At 38.9% G+C, this 15,320-nt stretch overlaps 1 protein-coding gene across 8 annotated transcripts in view; it reads right to left on the reverse strand.

Moving 5' to 3' along the window:
• The window catches only part of LOC110987750 (uncharacterized), a 523,067-nt gene that overhangs the window by 71,341 nt on the left and 436,406 nt on the right, over positions 1-15,320 (reverse strand). For 6 of the 8 annotated variants that reach the window (XM_087138265.1, XM_087138261.1, XM_087138263.1 and 3 more), the window contains 4 exons: positions 15,108-15,237; positions 13,334-13,366; positions 6,023-6,123; positions 771-854 (listed from right to left, as the gene is read on the reverse strand). In XM_087138265.1, the coding sequence (XP_086994391.1) occupies positions 771-854; positions 6,023-6,123; positions 13,334-13,366; positions 15,108-15,237 (348 nt within the window). The other 2 variants (XM_087138264.1, XR_015425693.1) reach the window with 2 other exon arrangements.

Genomic DNA, 15,320 nt, shown 5'->3' on the forward strand with positions numbered 1-15,320 from the left:
TTTTCTGTTTACTTTAGAGGGTTGCTACATGCTTGTTAATCATTATGTAGTATCATTTTGACATAGGAGACAGAGCCCCCTTTTTCAGCAAATCGTACCCTCTTTTACCAGGACTTTTTCTCCCTTTTTATGGAAAGCAAAACGTTTCAATTTCTTGCAGTCTGACAACTTACAAATTGCAGCAGTTCTGATAAAGTTAGAATGGTTGGCAGGTACGCCCCAGCGCTTCAATAACCATTCTTAAACTTCAGTTGCAGGAAGCAACACAACAGTACAGTGCTGCACACCATGTAGGTTTTTCCAACCATGCATAATAAACACATAGTATATCAACATTTTAAATTTTGGGGCAAACCTTGTTTAGGGGGTGAGGCCTCCCCCATAGCAAATTTTTAATGTGACCTTTATGGCCTTTTCTGAGAGATGAGACTACATTTTGGGGCATGTTACATGCAATGGGAAAGAAAAGAAGTGGAAAGACAAAACAAAGAACCTTTCATTTACATAAAAAAAAATCAATTTTGGGGTGGGGAGGGGCGATATGACCCCAACTGCCCCTCCCATCTCCCCTTGGTGAATACATAGCCATAGATTGTACTTGTCACTTATAAGAAACAAATTTATGGAAGGAATATTTTTGTTCAAACACTTAATTTGTGATTCCTGAGTAATCATCAATCCTGTAACACTGCTAACAGAAACTATCCAAAGAATAAATGATTATTTTAATTTGTTATCAGACAATGAAAATTGGAATTTCTATCACTTACCAACATTTGTTCATAAAGAAATTTCATTGCTTCACTTTTTTTTTGCAGTGATGTAACTTTCAGTTCATACTGCTCGACAAATGCCTACAGGCAAAGAAAAAAAAACATGTGTTAGACATGCTGGCAAGTAACTCTTCATGAGAGTGAGAAATGTAACTCAGACTGGCCAGCCAACACTGGCAAACTTGGTGGTTGGTATGCACTAGTAAGCAGGAGGGTTTGGGCTCTAGTACCACCTGAATAAGCTTGTGAATTTTTCTAACAAGCTCTTGGACAAACACTGAGCATATAGTGTCATGAATACACCAGTTATTCAAAATTTATAGTTACTATTTCTTTAGTTCCCAAACCTGCTACAACAATGCATTACCATGAACAACTGCTATCTCACTCCTATGAAATAATAATAAATAATAATAATGTTGATTTATATAGTGCCTAATCAATTTAAAATCAATGATCCCAGGCACTTTACAATCAACCAGCATTGCAATTACAAAAAGAAAAACTAAGAACATTAAAATGTAAAATATAAACTATGGGCATGTACCACAGAACAGCAGAAAAAATGTAAAAACCTCACCGATAAAAATCACAAGAGCAAGACTTCAAAACTACAAAAGTGCATTGAAAAGAGCAACAAAAAACGATTGATATGCCTTACAGAACAGAAATGAACCCCCCCATAAAAAATGGTAACACACGTAGTTAAAAGGAAAACAAAGATCAATAACAATTAATTAAAACACGAGAAACAGAAAAACATAACCATTATCATAAAAATTGCTAATCAATATATACACCAACAAGCAATTGTGAAAATCAACCAGCTATAAATATACTCAAATTCCCATCTTCCCTGCTATTAATATTAAGCACAAATTCAAAATATTCAAGCTTATTCCAGACATGGCTAATCAATATATACAATAAGCAACTATGAATTTACGCCGGCTATAAATATACTAAAAATCTCATCTTTCCTGAGATTAATATTAAGCACATTCAAAAATCAAACTTATTTCTGACAAATAAGCTGCAAACAAAAGACCCAAACAATCAAGAAACAGGAAAATGTAAATGAACAACAAAAATAGCTATTCATCATACGTCTCGTGAAACAGCCGTGTTTTCAAGCCTGCTTTAAATATACTCAAACTCTCGGCTTCCCTGATGTTAATATTGAGCTTACTCCAAACCAATGGGCCAATAGCGGAAAACATCCTATCATAAGCTGAGTTCAACTTAGTTCTTTGGTGCACCAGACTGGATCCCTCAGTAGACAAAAGTGTGTTCCTTACAGGTGTCTGGATTTGAAGTAGCTCACAAAGGTAATCTGGCGCAAGTCCACGCAGGCATTTGAAAACCAGCAGACAAACCTTGAAGTTAATCCTATAACGTATAGGTAAACAATGCAACTACATTAGCACCGGTGTAATGTACTCATGTTTCTTAGTTCAGTCAGGAGTCTGGCAGCAGCATTCTGGACTCTCTACAACAGTACGAGGGTCAAGGAAGGTAGCCCAGCCGACACCGCATCGCAGTAGTCGAGACGGAAAGTGACGAGCATGTGAACAACCTGCTCAAATACAGAGCGATGAAGATAACACTTTATCTTGCTGATGTTATGAAGATGGTACATGGCAGTACGAGAGACTGTACGGACATGACACTGCATACTCATGTTAGACTCTAAATTGATTCCAAAGGTCCTAACGTGAGACATGGAACTGATGCTGTGTGCACCGATGTTGATCGTTACAAATGGAACTTTCCTCAATGATGCTTGGGATCCCAGGATGATAATATCTGTCTTATCATCATTCAATTTCAAATAATTGAACGCTAACAAGGACCGAATATCACAGCAACAGGCCTCTAAAATAGCAATCTGAGATGCCACATCAGCAGAATTAGGTCTGGCTGAAATGTACAACAGGGTGTCATCGGCGTAAAAGTGACATTTGAGGCCATGTTTGCGAATAACATCACCCAGAGGTCAGATGTAGATGTTAAAAAGGATGGGGCCTAATACTGGCCCCAGTGGAACTCCATAACATAGTGGATAAGAAGCAGCTGTCTCAGACTGAAGACAGTCACTACGAGAAGAACCCCTGACAATGACTCTCTGACGGCGGTTACTGAGATATGATGAAAACCAATCTAATGTTTCTTTAGTCACACTAACATGAGATTTCAGTCTGTGGAGCAGTATCCCGTGATCCAGGGTGTTGAAGGCTGTGCTGAGGTCCAACAACACAAGAACAGTCACCATACCCTGGTCAATGTTGGAGAGGATGTCGTTGTGCACCCGAACCAGTGCAGTCTTGGTACCGTGAAACTTCTTATAGGCCAACTGGCAGGGATCATAGAGCTGGTGTTTTATTACATGCTGAGTGAGTTGATTTGCAACAACCCGCTCCGTAAGCTTGGAACAGAAAGGGAAGTTGGTAACAGGCCTATAGTTCTTTAACTTTTGTGCATCAGAGCCTTTGAGATCTTGTGATTTTGGATTTGGAGTCACAATAGCCGACTTCCAGGCTGAAGGAAAAATGCTACATGGGGGATTGATGAATTAACCATTGCCATGATTACTGGGGCTACATCTAGCACACATTATTTAAGAAGCCTGGTAGGAATTGGGTATAACCAGCAACATTTTGGTGCTGAATGCCGGATACGACATCGTCTGCAGAGAGAGGAGACCACCGGTAGGGATTTCAGTGTTGCCGTCCAAACAGGGGCTGTCCTGCTGCCCCAACACAGAATCGCGACACACGCTTCGGCGATCAACGATCTTAGCGTCAACAAAAATTGCAAAACGACTAGCTGGTTCAATCAAAGATGTATGAGCAGGGAATGGAGCAGGCGATTTTGAAAGACTATCAATCACAAAAGATGTGACCCATGTCATTCTTGTTGTTGTGGATAAGATCCTGGTAATATTGTAATTTAGCATCATGGATAAGCTTGAACACCTTGTTTCGCTGTTCCTTATACAGATCACGGTCAATTGCCAGCTGAGTGGAGTGCCAGCGATGTTCCAGCCTCTTGTGCTTCACTTTCTCGGCATGGATAATGTCAGTGTACCAAGGTGCATTGTAGCGGTGTGTTACAGTTTTACACTTCAGCGGTGCATGTTTTTCGAGGAGATCCTCCACAACCTTATTATTGGCATCAGCAATTACTTCTGGATGGATGTCTGATCTGGCCACATCCAGTCAAGCAGAGCTCTGAATGTCCCTGCAGAAGCTAGCGGTGTCAATACCAGTGATCTTTCTGAATTCAATTGTAGATTGCTTTCTCTTCGGTTTACCAACATCCAGGCAACAGGATATAAGTGCATGATGAGATAGAGTTGGATCAAAAACACTGACGGATTTCACAAGATCCGCCGATGACCGAGAGATGATCAAGTCAAGTACGTGTCCTCAGGAGTGAGTGGCACTGATCACATGCTGTTTCAAGTCACATGATTCAACTAGATGATTAAAGGTGATGGTATCCCTTGCCTCAAGTTTATCACTGTGGATGTTAAAATTCCCCAGGATAACTAGTTCTGAGGAGGCAGTAAGCATTTCCTCCAAGAAACTTGAAAACTCCTCTAGGAAGATGGCAGTATTGGTGGCCGGTGGACGATAAACAATAGCCAGCGTGAGTGAAGTATTGTTACACTGTACATCAAGAACGATATATTCAAAGGAGGAAGGTGCAAATGATGTTCTCTGTGTCAGTACACGAACCAATAGTTGTGATTTGTACAAAATTCCAATTCCTCCACCGGCTTTCCCAATACGAGGGTTATGGATGAAACCATAACCAGTGGAGGTCAGCTCAGTAACTGATCTGATATCATTTGTTCCAAGCCAATTTTCAGTTATTCCAAACAAATCAATATCCCTCTCAGCCACAAGTTCAAGTAGATAAGTTGACTTATTGCGGATGAATCGTACGTTCAGTGTACTAACAGTTAAATGAGTTCTCTCCCAATTATTGGACAACGATGACGATGGAGCTCTGTTGATCCAAATTAAATTTTGAGGATTTCTGCATCGGTCCGTTGGTCGCCATGAAGGCATAAGCCAACACATGATGAGAATACAAACATGCAGCTGACCCTAAGTCAAGATGTAATTAAAAACAATCCAGATGGTCAAATGAGCAAAATGAAGATACTAGTATGGTCACTGGAGTTCACAAATACAGAAAAACATCTCAAGAAGTTTTGGTTTAAAATACCAGGGGTGAAACAAAAAATGTCAGTAGTAACATCTTGATCATAATAAAACCTCCCCTGAAAATGGGGGAAAGTGGTGTGTATGAACTACTTCTCTGCCCCTTTTCTATGCAAAATGTGCACATGTGTGCATAGAAACAGCTACACGGATACAGGTAGGCTGAAAACAAGTAATGGTACTATCTTAAGGTTTGGTGTCCTATGCTTCCACAATTGGAGTTTTGGACATGGAATGTTGTAGTCAAGGTGTAAGATTGATGTGCAGGATATGACAGCCATGTACCTGGGCTAGGGTTGGGATGGCAATGTGCTCAATGGTGTGCATGTGTGATCTGTGGTAAATCACTTATGTGCAAGAAATGTCTATCCATTAAACCTGTGTGAAGTAAAAGAAATCCTTGTAATCAATTTTTGACAATTGACTAGAAAAGTGAAGAAAATCAACAGGAAAGTGAGTCTCAGTACTGTTGAAGTTTCCAGGACAACATCAAGCAATTAATCGTACCTTAATATCAAAAGGAAATATGAGATACCAACTGAGATCAATATTATGAAGGGTGTTCATTTGTTTCTCATTTTTGGCAAGCACAACTTTTTGAAGTGAATTTGACAGCTTGTTCTTTTAAATGGGCATTTTTAGCTGACTGATGATCAGCCATTTTCAATTTGGCATCTTTGAGTGATTGAATGTAATCGATGCACTTGAATTGCATAGTTACTTGGCTGTGGTGACAGTCGTCAGGGCATAAGACTTCATGTACATGTATTCTTCTGAGCAATTATGCAAGTGCTCACTGCACACATCAGGTAAAGAAGGTGTGTGCCCATGACAAGACCTCTATAAATATGGCCATGATGATGCCCCAATGGTTCAAAGGTGATAGCAGTTGGTTGTGAAAACACCATCTTGTGGTAGTGGGTTCGTGAACCAATTATATAACAACACCTTGGAACCAAGACTAAATAATACCATGCAGCCCTTGGGAAACCTGTTATGTAATACAATAGTACTCACTGCAACATCATCAAAGAATGAAACATCTCTTTCAGATGGGTTTTCCACTTTTGCAAGGATTGTCATGTTCTTCTTGATGTTGTTCAGGTCTCGCTTCATCACTAAATAAAAAAAATGAAAATAGCTAGCACTGATTCATACTTGAAAAATAAAAGAAAAGTGTAAAATAAATTTTAAAAAATTAAATTAGTGTCACAATTACTGCACAATTTTAACTAAATTCCAATGGAAGAAAATATAGCCTGTAATATGATGAAAACATTAAAACTGGCATTTAGTGTTGGATTTGAGTTTGTCATAAGTAACTGCAGGTCCCTGTAAGCCCATCACAAGCCATTCGGTCTTATTAAGCAAGTTCACAAGCTATTTAAATGACCTATGACAAAAGCATCCTTTCGTCATTGTACACCCTGTTAACTTATGAAGAGACTTGTGACTGGACTCCTGATGGACTAAAATACAACTCTGCTGGCATGTACATTCAGAGAGAGTCAATCAAGTTATCCAACATTGTTACGAGGGCAGACCACTGGATTGTTATTTCCTGCTCAAATGCATTATGACTACTACCACAGGTAAAGCTTAGTCTCCATATGGGTGTTATAATGCCAATATCACCCTGGAGGCAATTTATGGTGTCCTTTGACAAATGTGCTAAAACCAAAATGTGTCAAAATTCCAAATAATCTCATATCACATGCTTCTTTTGAGATTTTAACATTTATTGCAACTGAACTGGTGCTTTGCTGTGATATGTTACCAGAGACGTAAACCGGGAGGGGGGGACACATATCCCCCACTATTCAACCGAGGGGAAGAGTTACTGGATCATTCTCCCTTTTTGTGGTTGAGAAAATAAGGTGAATTTGAGGTATTTTTTAAACTTCAAAATTTGGTGATGTATTTTAAACTTTGTTAAAATGTGTCTTTTCATGGAAGCTTTTCCTAACACTGCATATACACCCATACCTGTTTTACGTACAAAGTGTGGACATTCCTTTGTTCTCCTGTGGTTAAGGAAACTTGAGGAAAATGCTCCTTTTTCTCCAATTAGGATAACTCCTTCGAGCTGGATTATTGACGATGATTTCCTGGACTGTTCCTCTTCATTTTGCCACAGATAGCCTTGACTCCTAAATGCCTCTGAAACTGTTTTTCAGCGAGGGGGAAACATTGTGTGTACGAGTCCACACTACGCGATCACACCCTACATTGTGTGGACTTCTTTTGTGTAGAGGTCCACACTATGTATGCCACACCTGCACACATTAATTTACAGGTATTTCTCGAACTGCAAAATTTGTAGATGTAAGTTAATCTTTTTTTTTTTTAAAAACATGTCTTTTCATGGAAGCTTTTCCTAACACTGCACTGTGTACTGAGTCTTGGCAAGTAATGGGTTTTGTGATGTCCAGTTGAGTATATGTGTATAGCAAGTGCACCATATAAATATAATTATTCTTCCAAACAACCAAACTGTATGTAATAAGACTGAAAAAGGGATGAAAAGTACAAAAGCTTAAAAAAATTAGATGTAAGGTTAATGAAAATGTAGACAAATCTGATGAGATGCTATTTCTGTTGGGCCATTGCACTCATGCACACTTTGGCTAGTCACAACACGGCCAGGAATGAAACATAAGCATACAACCTGCACGTGAACAGGATGGCCCCACAATGATGGCTTTTAATTTTTTTCCCAGATTTGTTTATACTGAAAATGTACATCTGTGTTATGAACAGTGCCTCCTAGTATACTACGGTTTCCAGCACATACCCCCTCCTACTTTTCTAATTTCCATTGCCATACAATTTTGTTTACGGAAGTCAACCCCCATTCCCTAAGTCCTCGGCACAGATTTATGCTACATCTTTGTTACACCAATGGTTAGCTTTATCCTTGACAATTTCAGCTTTATTTGCCAATTATAAGGAGAAATGTGTAAGATGTGAAGTACTCAAGGGGCACTGTTGCATATGTGTCAAATCAGTGTGTGCGTTTGTACAGGCCGATTCTTATGACTTGATGTAGAAAATTGGTAAAGTTGAACGTGGTTAATTTGGGGAAGTTGGAGTCTCACCAGCGTTTAGAGCCTAGAGGGTCTAATGTTTTTATCTATCAGGTTTATGTTTGGATTCTAGTGACAGATGAAGTTCACTTTTTGTGTACAAGAATTTTTACATATACTTTTGTTTTACTTTATTTGTTCACTTTATGCTTTGTTTACCTCTGTAGCAATGATTCTTAGTTTAAGTTCTTTTGTTGATGAGGATTTGTGTTGAACATGCTTCAGTACTGTACCATCCATTACCTATTCCAACCACCTTGTCTGTGTTCTCCCCTTTTCAGTCTGCCAGCAATCAAGGGTCTCAGGCCCCCCCACCCCCATTACACAGAGTCGCTATGGTCAGCCTCCAAAGCAGGAAGCACATGATTTACTGCAGAACTGAATACGTCCACATGAGATACAGTTGCTATAAGTTCCCACCGATGAGTCTGAGGAGATCGAAGAGTGTGTGTGGGTCCTACACAAAAGAAGGGAATACATCTACAAGTTGTGGAGGTGCATGTCGGTGTGGTAGAATTCACATATACAGTCAATGTATATGACTTCAGCTTAGAGGCGCTCCGTGAATTGATAAGCAAATATATCTTTCCTGAAGAGTTGAAGGCCATGTAGGCATGACTTGACATTAACTAGACTCATAAGTTATTTTAACACATATAGGCAGATGAGACCTGGATTAGTTTCATCTAGATATAGTAGGGTAAACCAGTAACAGAAGATAGTCATATTCTTTTAAGATCGGTTAGTAAAGATTTGTCACGTTTTACCCTTGGTCACAGATTACCAGCTCCTGGTGATGGTTTCCTCAAGTCGGATTGGTGGGAAGACTGAAATTCAGTCTATATAGTGAGACTGAACAATCTTCAAAGAAACCTCAATAAGACAAACTGCATGTAGCAAGTGAAAAGTCCCAATCATACTCCTTTGGGGCAAACAGACAGATCTTGGGAGGCAGTCATTGTCAACATCTTATGAAAATTGCAGGAGAGTAGAAATTGATCTTCCAGTTGAATGTAACCAGTGAACAACTATATTTGGTACGGGCCTGTATACGGTACTTCCTAATCAGAAGGAGGTCAAGTAACTTTGCGGCCAAAATTGACCACTTCACCCCCATTGGACCATACAACTATGCAGCGGCTGCCGGGCTGCATTTGCTGGGCCACGGTTGCCAGCCCAAGTGTGTCTGGCCGCCAGAACGTGTCTACAAGGTAAAGCTATGTAAGCCCAGAGAGTCTCCCCCCACTTAATGTGGGTTGAGTCTACTACTGTATACCTACCAAATTACCAACACATATGCATTATTTCCTAGTCCATTACTTCCATTCCCTAAATTCTTGATCCCCAATAGTGCACCCCTACTCACTCTCCCCGGCCCCTTCACAAGAACCCCATACTTTCCATCCAAAAGAGATTCCAGGCTAAGCTTCTAGCCCTCCAACGGTCAGACAGCATCTCCATGGCCCTATACCAACAGCTTCGACCCTCCAGTACAAGATGTCCAAGATTCTTCGGCCAGCCCAAGATACAAAAGCCCAGTATCCCACTCCGACCCATCGTAGCTTCTCAAGGTGGCCCCACCTACAACACCGCCAGGCACCTCACCAAGATCCTTCACCCTCTGGTTGGCAACACCCAACATCATATCAAGAACTCGGACCAGTTCGCCCAGTTCATCGACGGGTTGTCTCCACGCCCCACAGACATAATGGTCAGCTTCGATGTGGTCTCTCTCTTCACTAATGTGCCCACACCTGAAGCATGCACCATCGCCAAGGATAGGTTACTTCAAGATCCCTCACTCAGCGACCGGACCAACCTCACACCACATCAAATCGACGATCTCCTGATCAGCTGCGTATCATCTTCTTGCTTCCAGTGGAGAGACAACTTCTTTGAGCAGTCTTCCGGAACCTCCATGGGATCACCTCTATCCCTGGTTCTGGTAGACCTGTTCATGGAAGAATTTGAGCAGACAGCCCTCTTCTCTGCAGACCTTAAGCCCAGCGTATGGATCCGGTATGTGGACGACACTTTCATCGTCTGGCCACACAGCCCACAAGACCTCCAGTTGTTCCTTCAACCCCTCAACAGCCAACACAACAGCATCCAGTTCACCATGGAGAAGGAAAAAGACGGACGCATTGCATTCTTGGATGTCGAGGTTTCAAGACTACAAGATGGCACCCTATCCCGCACAGTGTACATGAAGCCAACACACACCGACTGCTACCTGAACAACCGGTCATTCCAACACCCCAGCATCAAGGCCTCCGTCAACAGAACCCTTATGCGTCAAAGCATGCAACATCTGTGACCAAGACCACCTGCAACCGCAACTCCATCACATCTCCACAGCACTACAGCAGAACAGGTTCAAGTCAAGACAGATCAAGACCCAAGACCCTAGACCCCCTCCAGACCAGCAGGTCTCCTATACCCAAGGTCAACCCATTCGGCACATTAGTTCTGTCACCTTCCCATACATAGGTAATACCTCCCACCGGATCCAGCGCATCCTTCTACACCATGACATCAAAGTCTTCCATACCACCCCCAACAAGATCCAAGCAGCTCTCCAGTGTCACAAGGACAAGCAAGACCCCAAGACCCGCAAATACTCACAAAAGAGATACGTCCATCGTGCTACTGCAAACGTACTTTCTGTTATACCTCTACACCATGCAAACCTTCGAGACTTATCTAAACTCACTTTAGTTTGACTGCAGAAGTAACTTCGGAGAAGCATCACAGACGTCTCTGAGCACTCTAAACATGAAAGTTGCCTTTCAGAATGCAAAAATTTCTTAGTGGGCTGCTCCTCCTTTTACTTCAGAAGCAACGATAACCTGTATTTTTTATTTGATTTTTATTTATTTATCTTTTTAATTTCCACACAGAAATAAACAAACAAACAAAAACAAGTCGTCTTCTGCTTTCCAATTTAAAAACAATAACTGAAAATCAAGAAGACTTGTTTTTCGTTTTGAAAGAAAACAATGAAAACAGAGTAAAAAGTTGTTTCTTGTCTTTCATTCATAACCATGTTCTTTTTTGTTTTTCACTGTGAAAATGAACAACAGCATAATCTATTGTTTCATCATGTAAGAATGAAAAACAGATCCATTTTTCATTGTGTAATGTAAGAAACGTCTCATAACCAATCAAATCAATCATGGCTGAACTAGAGGAATACAAGGAATTTGAGCATGTGAGAAATTTCCTTAAGAGTTGCTCCTTTTACTTTAGAAGTAACAAAGGCAACTTTCATCTTGAGAATTGTTCTGAGGTGTTTGTGACACCTCCTCAAAATTATGTGTGCTGTCAAAAAAAATTGGGATTAAAACTTAAAACAAAATTACTTTCAGTTTTCGTTTTCAACAGAAAAACAAGAAAAAAAAATTTGCATTTCTGCCTCATTTTTTGTTTTCAAATAAAAAAAACAGAAAACGAGTTGTTTGATATTCATTTTCAAATCGAAAAAACAAATGAATGACACCTACACGGGACTGTACAGAGACCAATGGGTATGTGTACATTTCGTTCATTCACTTTTCAAATTAAAATGAATATCACACAACTAAACACAGGTTGTTTTCCATTTTTCGATTAGAACAAAAAGTCATTCTTCATTTTGGATTAAAAAAAAAGAGAATGAGAAAGACAAAGAAGTCCTATCTTTTTTTGTTGTTACGTTTCTCATCTTTGATTTAAAAATTAAAAAAGGACAATCACCTTTCTCCTTTTTCAATGTGCAAATCAAAATTATCTTTCTGTATTCATCCACTTTTTGAAGAAGAAACACAGCTCCATTTTTATTTTGTAATGTAAGAAACATCTATGTGAGTAGCTCACAAGGAACTTTTTGCAGTCATCCTGAGAAGTGCTTAAAGACATCCCTGAATCCTACTTGAATAGACGTGTGCAGGCAAATGAAATTAAGATGATTGAATTAATGTAATTTAAAACAAGATAACCTTTGTTTTTTGTTTTTCATTTTCAACATAAACAAAAATTACTTCTTTGTCTTTTTCCTTGGTTTTCTTTTTCTCATTGAAAAATGAAAAAGGAATGTTGTTTTTATTTTTCGTTTTCAAATCACAAAATGGAATACTTCTTTTTATTTGATTTTTGTTTTCAAATCAAAAAACAAATGAACAGAATGTACACAGACCTCTAATCATCCTAATCATCCAATTAGGCTGATTTCAGATAAAACACTAAGTCCCACTGAAATACTTTAAGTATCTGAATCACTTAAGCAGTACTCTGAAGCTGGCTTTGTGTCGGCTTATGGAAACGTCGGTGGGAAAGTTGTGAAAGTTGTATCTGCAGTTCACTGCACAGCATTTACTCTCCTAAAGCATCAAAGTAGCATGTTTATGGACTTCAGTCAAATTTTTGTGATGAGACTACATTTACTTGTTAACTGCTACTTTTTATGTTGTGCAGAATTTGAATACCCACTTGTAATTGATACAGAATGCTTAAAACATCTGACATGATTTGGCAACTGTATGTGCACCCATATCTGTATCATAACACACGTAATATTTATATAAGATTTACATTGACACTAACCGAGAAAATTCCAACCTTTACAAGACTTTGTACAAAACTTTTCAATTTTCAATTGCATGAGTGTGAAGTGACAAACAAGGAAATTAGCTGATATGAGGAAAACTTGCATGCCTGCCCTTCTCATTGGCCAAGAATTTTTACATAATTAAGTGATAAAATTGCAAACATGTATTACCCTCAACATTGGATATCACACTGTGATATCATAGACTTGTCCTCAACCGCAGTCCAAACCACGATGTAGAGACTACCTCTGCTACTTTCACCCATGCAGTTGTCAAAAGTAAACTCTAGTGAGAGCACTGAATTAGTGTACAATGTGATCAGCATATTGAGCACTCAAATTTGTTAGTCAATGCTTGAAGCTCATTTGAAGTTCGTTTCTTTGTATGACACGTAATTAACACATAATTACTAAACTGTTAATTTATTTGTTTTTCGAACTTGCAGATAAAAATGTTAGGGTCGCACCAAAATATTAGGATCAATTGGGAAACATCCTCCTTTTTTTCTTCTCCATCCTTTTTCTCCTATTTTATTATTTATCTAATTTTGGGGAGTAAATAACCAGCAAGTGTACATATTGTGGCCTGATTTTATCCTCACTTAAGATAATAATTCCAAACACTGATGAGCAAAAACAGTGAAATGTTCTACTTACCTTCAACTTCAGCTTCCAGTGCCTTGACAGACACTATATTAGACACAAAAGTGTAACAATGAAACCATCAGTGTGAAGGTGAATAAAGTCATTCCTTGTTCTCATATGCACTCTTTAAGGGGTTATGAATAAGTGAGATAAAAATTGCTTGTTTTGAGGACAACACAATGCTATTTCTGTACCCCTACTCTGCCGCTGTCAATGACTTTGGGATAATGTCCAACTTCCAGTGATGTGCGACCAAGTAGCTGAGCAGGAGGTGTGTGAGTGAATATGCACAGGTATTTAAAGATAAACAAATCCCAGCCTTTTGGCAAGCAGAAAATTAAATGAGTGATAATAAACCTTTTGGGCAGTTGTAACTAGTCACACACAAGCAACGTGGCACATGTGACAGTCCCTTGAAAATAATAAATGCCTGAAACAAAATATGGTGGTTGTACTCATAGAATACAATGTACATAGGGCTTAGTTGAGTACATATTTCATATTTTTGTCCACCACGCATGTAAGCGTTCATACAAGGATACTATAATAGAGTAAAATTAGGAAGAGACATATCAAAATGTTTATTCAAAATTAATATTAAATCTTCAAAGTGCAGTATCAATTACATCTGGCATTGAAGCACTGGGTACGGTTATAGTAAAAAATATTCCATTCACACGACTTCTCAGGAATTGTGCCACTAATATAAATCACAGCAAAGCTTTACATCGTGCAAAAGGGAACATCGCGTTTAGAATTTGTCATGTGAACAAAGAATCAGATAATCTGCTAATTGCTTGTGCTGAGAACTGCTTATTTTATTGTCAGCATTATAAAGCTTGTGTCAATTGGGAAGTGCAACAGCATTTGTATTTTTTGAGGCTCAAAGACATGTAGTGGTTGCATAATTTGTCCAATACCATAACAAAAATGCTGTATCTGAATAATAATAAGTATGTGCTTAGCCAATCTTAATAGATCAGGAGAAGAAACGCTGATAATGCCAAGTCCAGGATGAGGGACATTCAATGAGAGGGCATATTATCAGCATCTGTTCTCCTGAGCTGCTCCCAAACAAACATTTAATGAAGCACATATTATTGCCATTCATAAATACCTTTTGAGTCATGAAGTCAAAACAAGTTTTAAACAATTATACATTTACATAACAATTTGTTGAACGGTTGTACTTCTTTTTTTTTTCAAACATCCCTACAGCCATGTTATGGTATGTTCCTCTCACAAGTAGTCATAAACAATCTCCTTTTATGGCACAGATGCACATGTAGCACATACTGCACAAGGTGGCGCACAGCCAGCTGCTGCTTTATCAACCATTAAGACTGGCTCCAGACCAACAGGAATGATTAAACTGTCTCATGTATTTGCTATTTAAAGAAACTGCCAATTTTCACGTCACTTGGCAATTTATTTGATTGGTTTACTGATCCAAACATGCATACATAGGAAACAAGGTAAATCAATTTGATTATCTTCTGTAGTGATTACTACATCTTTGACAGTGAGGAAAAGGTAGCTGAATCCACTTTTTTGAGTACAACACCCTTGTTAGGGCAACTAACACACGGTGCTTTAATTTAAAAACCAAGCATGCTGAGTTGGAGCACCATACGTGATATGTGTATTAAGGGATTAGAATTGGGACAACTGTCATATAATTTTACTCGCCAGTTAATTCCTAGTATTTGGAAGTAAGAATGCATTTCTATCGTTAATCTGTTTTGTCTCACTACTTTTTTTACTCAAATTATAACAGAAATCTTACCATCAAAGAGTTGAGTCATGGGTGTAAATTCATCTACAAAGGTAAGAAGTTCGGGGCTCTCCTTGTAGATCTGCTGAACAACATACTTTAAAAGTGTGCATGTCTTGTCTCTCCCCCTGCAATCTGCTAACTTCAAGAAGAGAAAAATCAACACTTACAATGGAATTTATAATTTGTCTAAAGTTTATTTCTCTTTTTTGAATTAATAAAGAC

Source organism: Acanthaster planci, linkage group LG06 (genome assembly GCF_054643075.1).
Source record: "Acanthaster planci isolate LZ-2023a linkage group LG06, COTS_SCS, whole genome shotgun sequence".
Classification (NCBI taxonomy): Eukaryota; Metazoa; Echinodermata; class Asteroidea; order Valvatida; family Acanthasteridae; genus Acanthaster; species Acanthaster planci.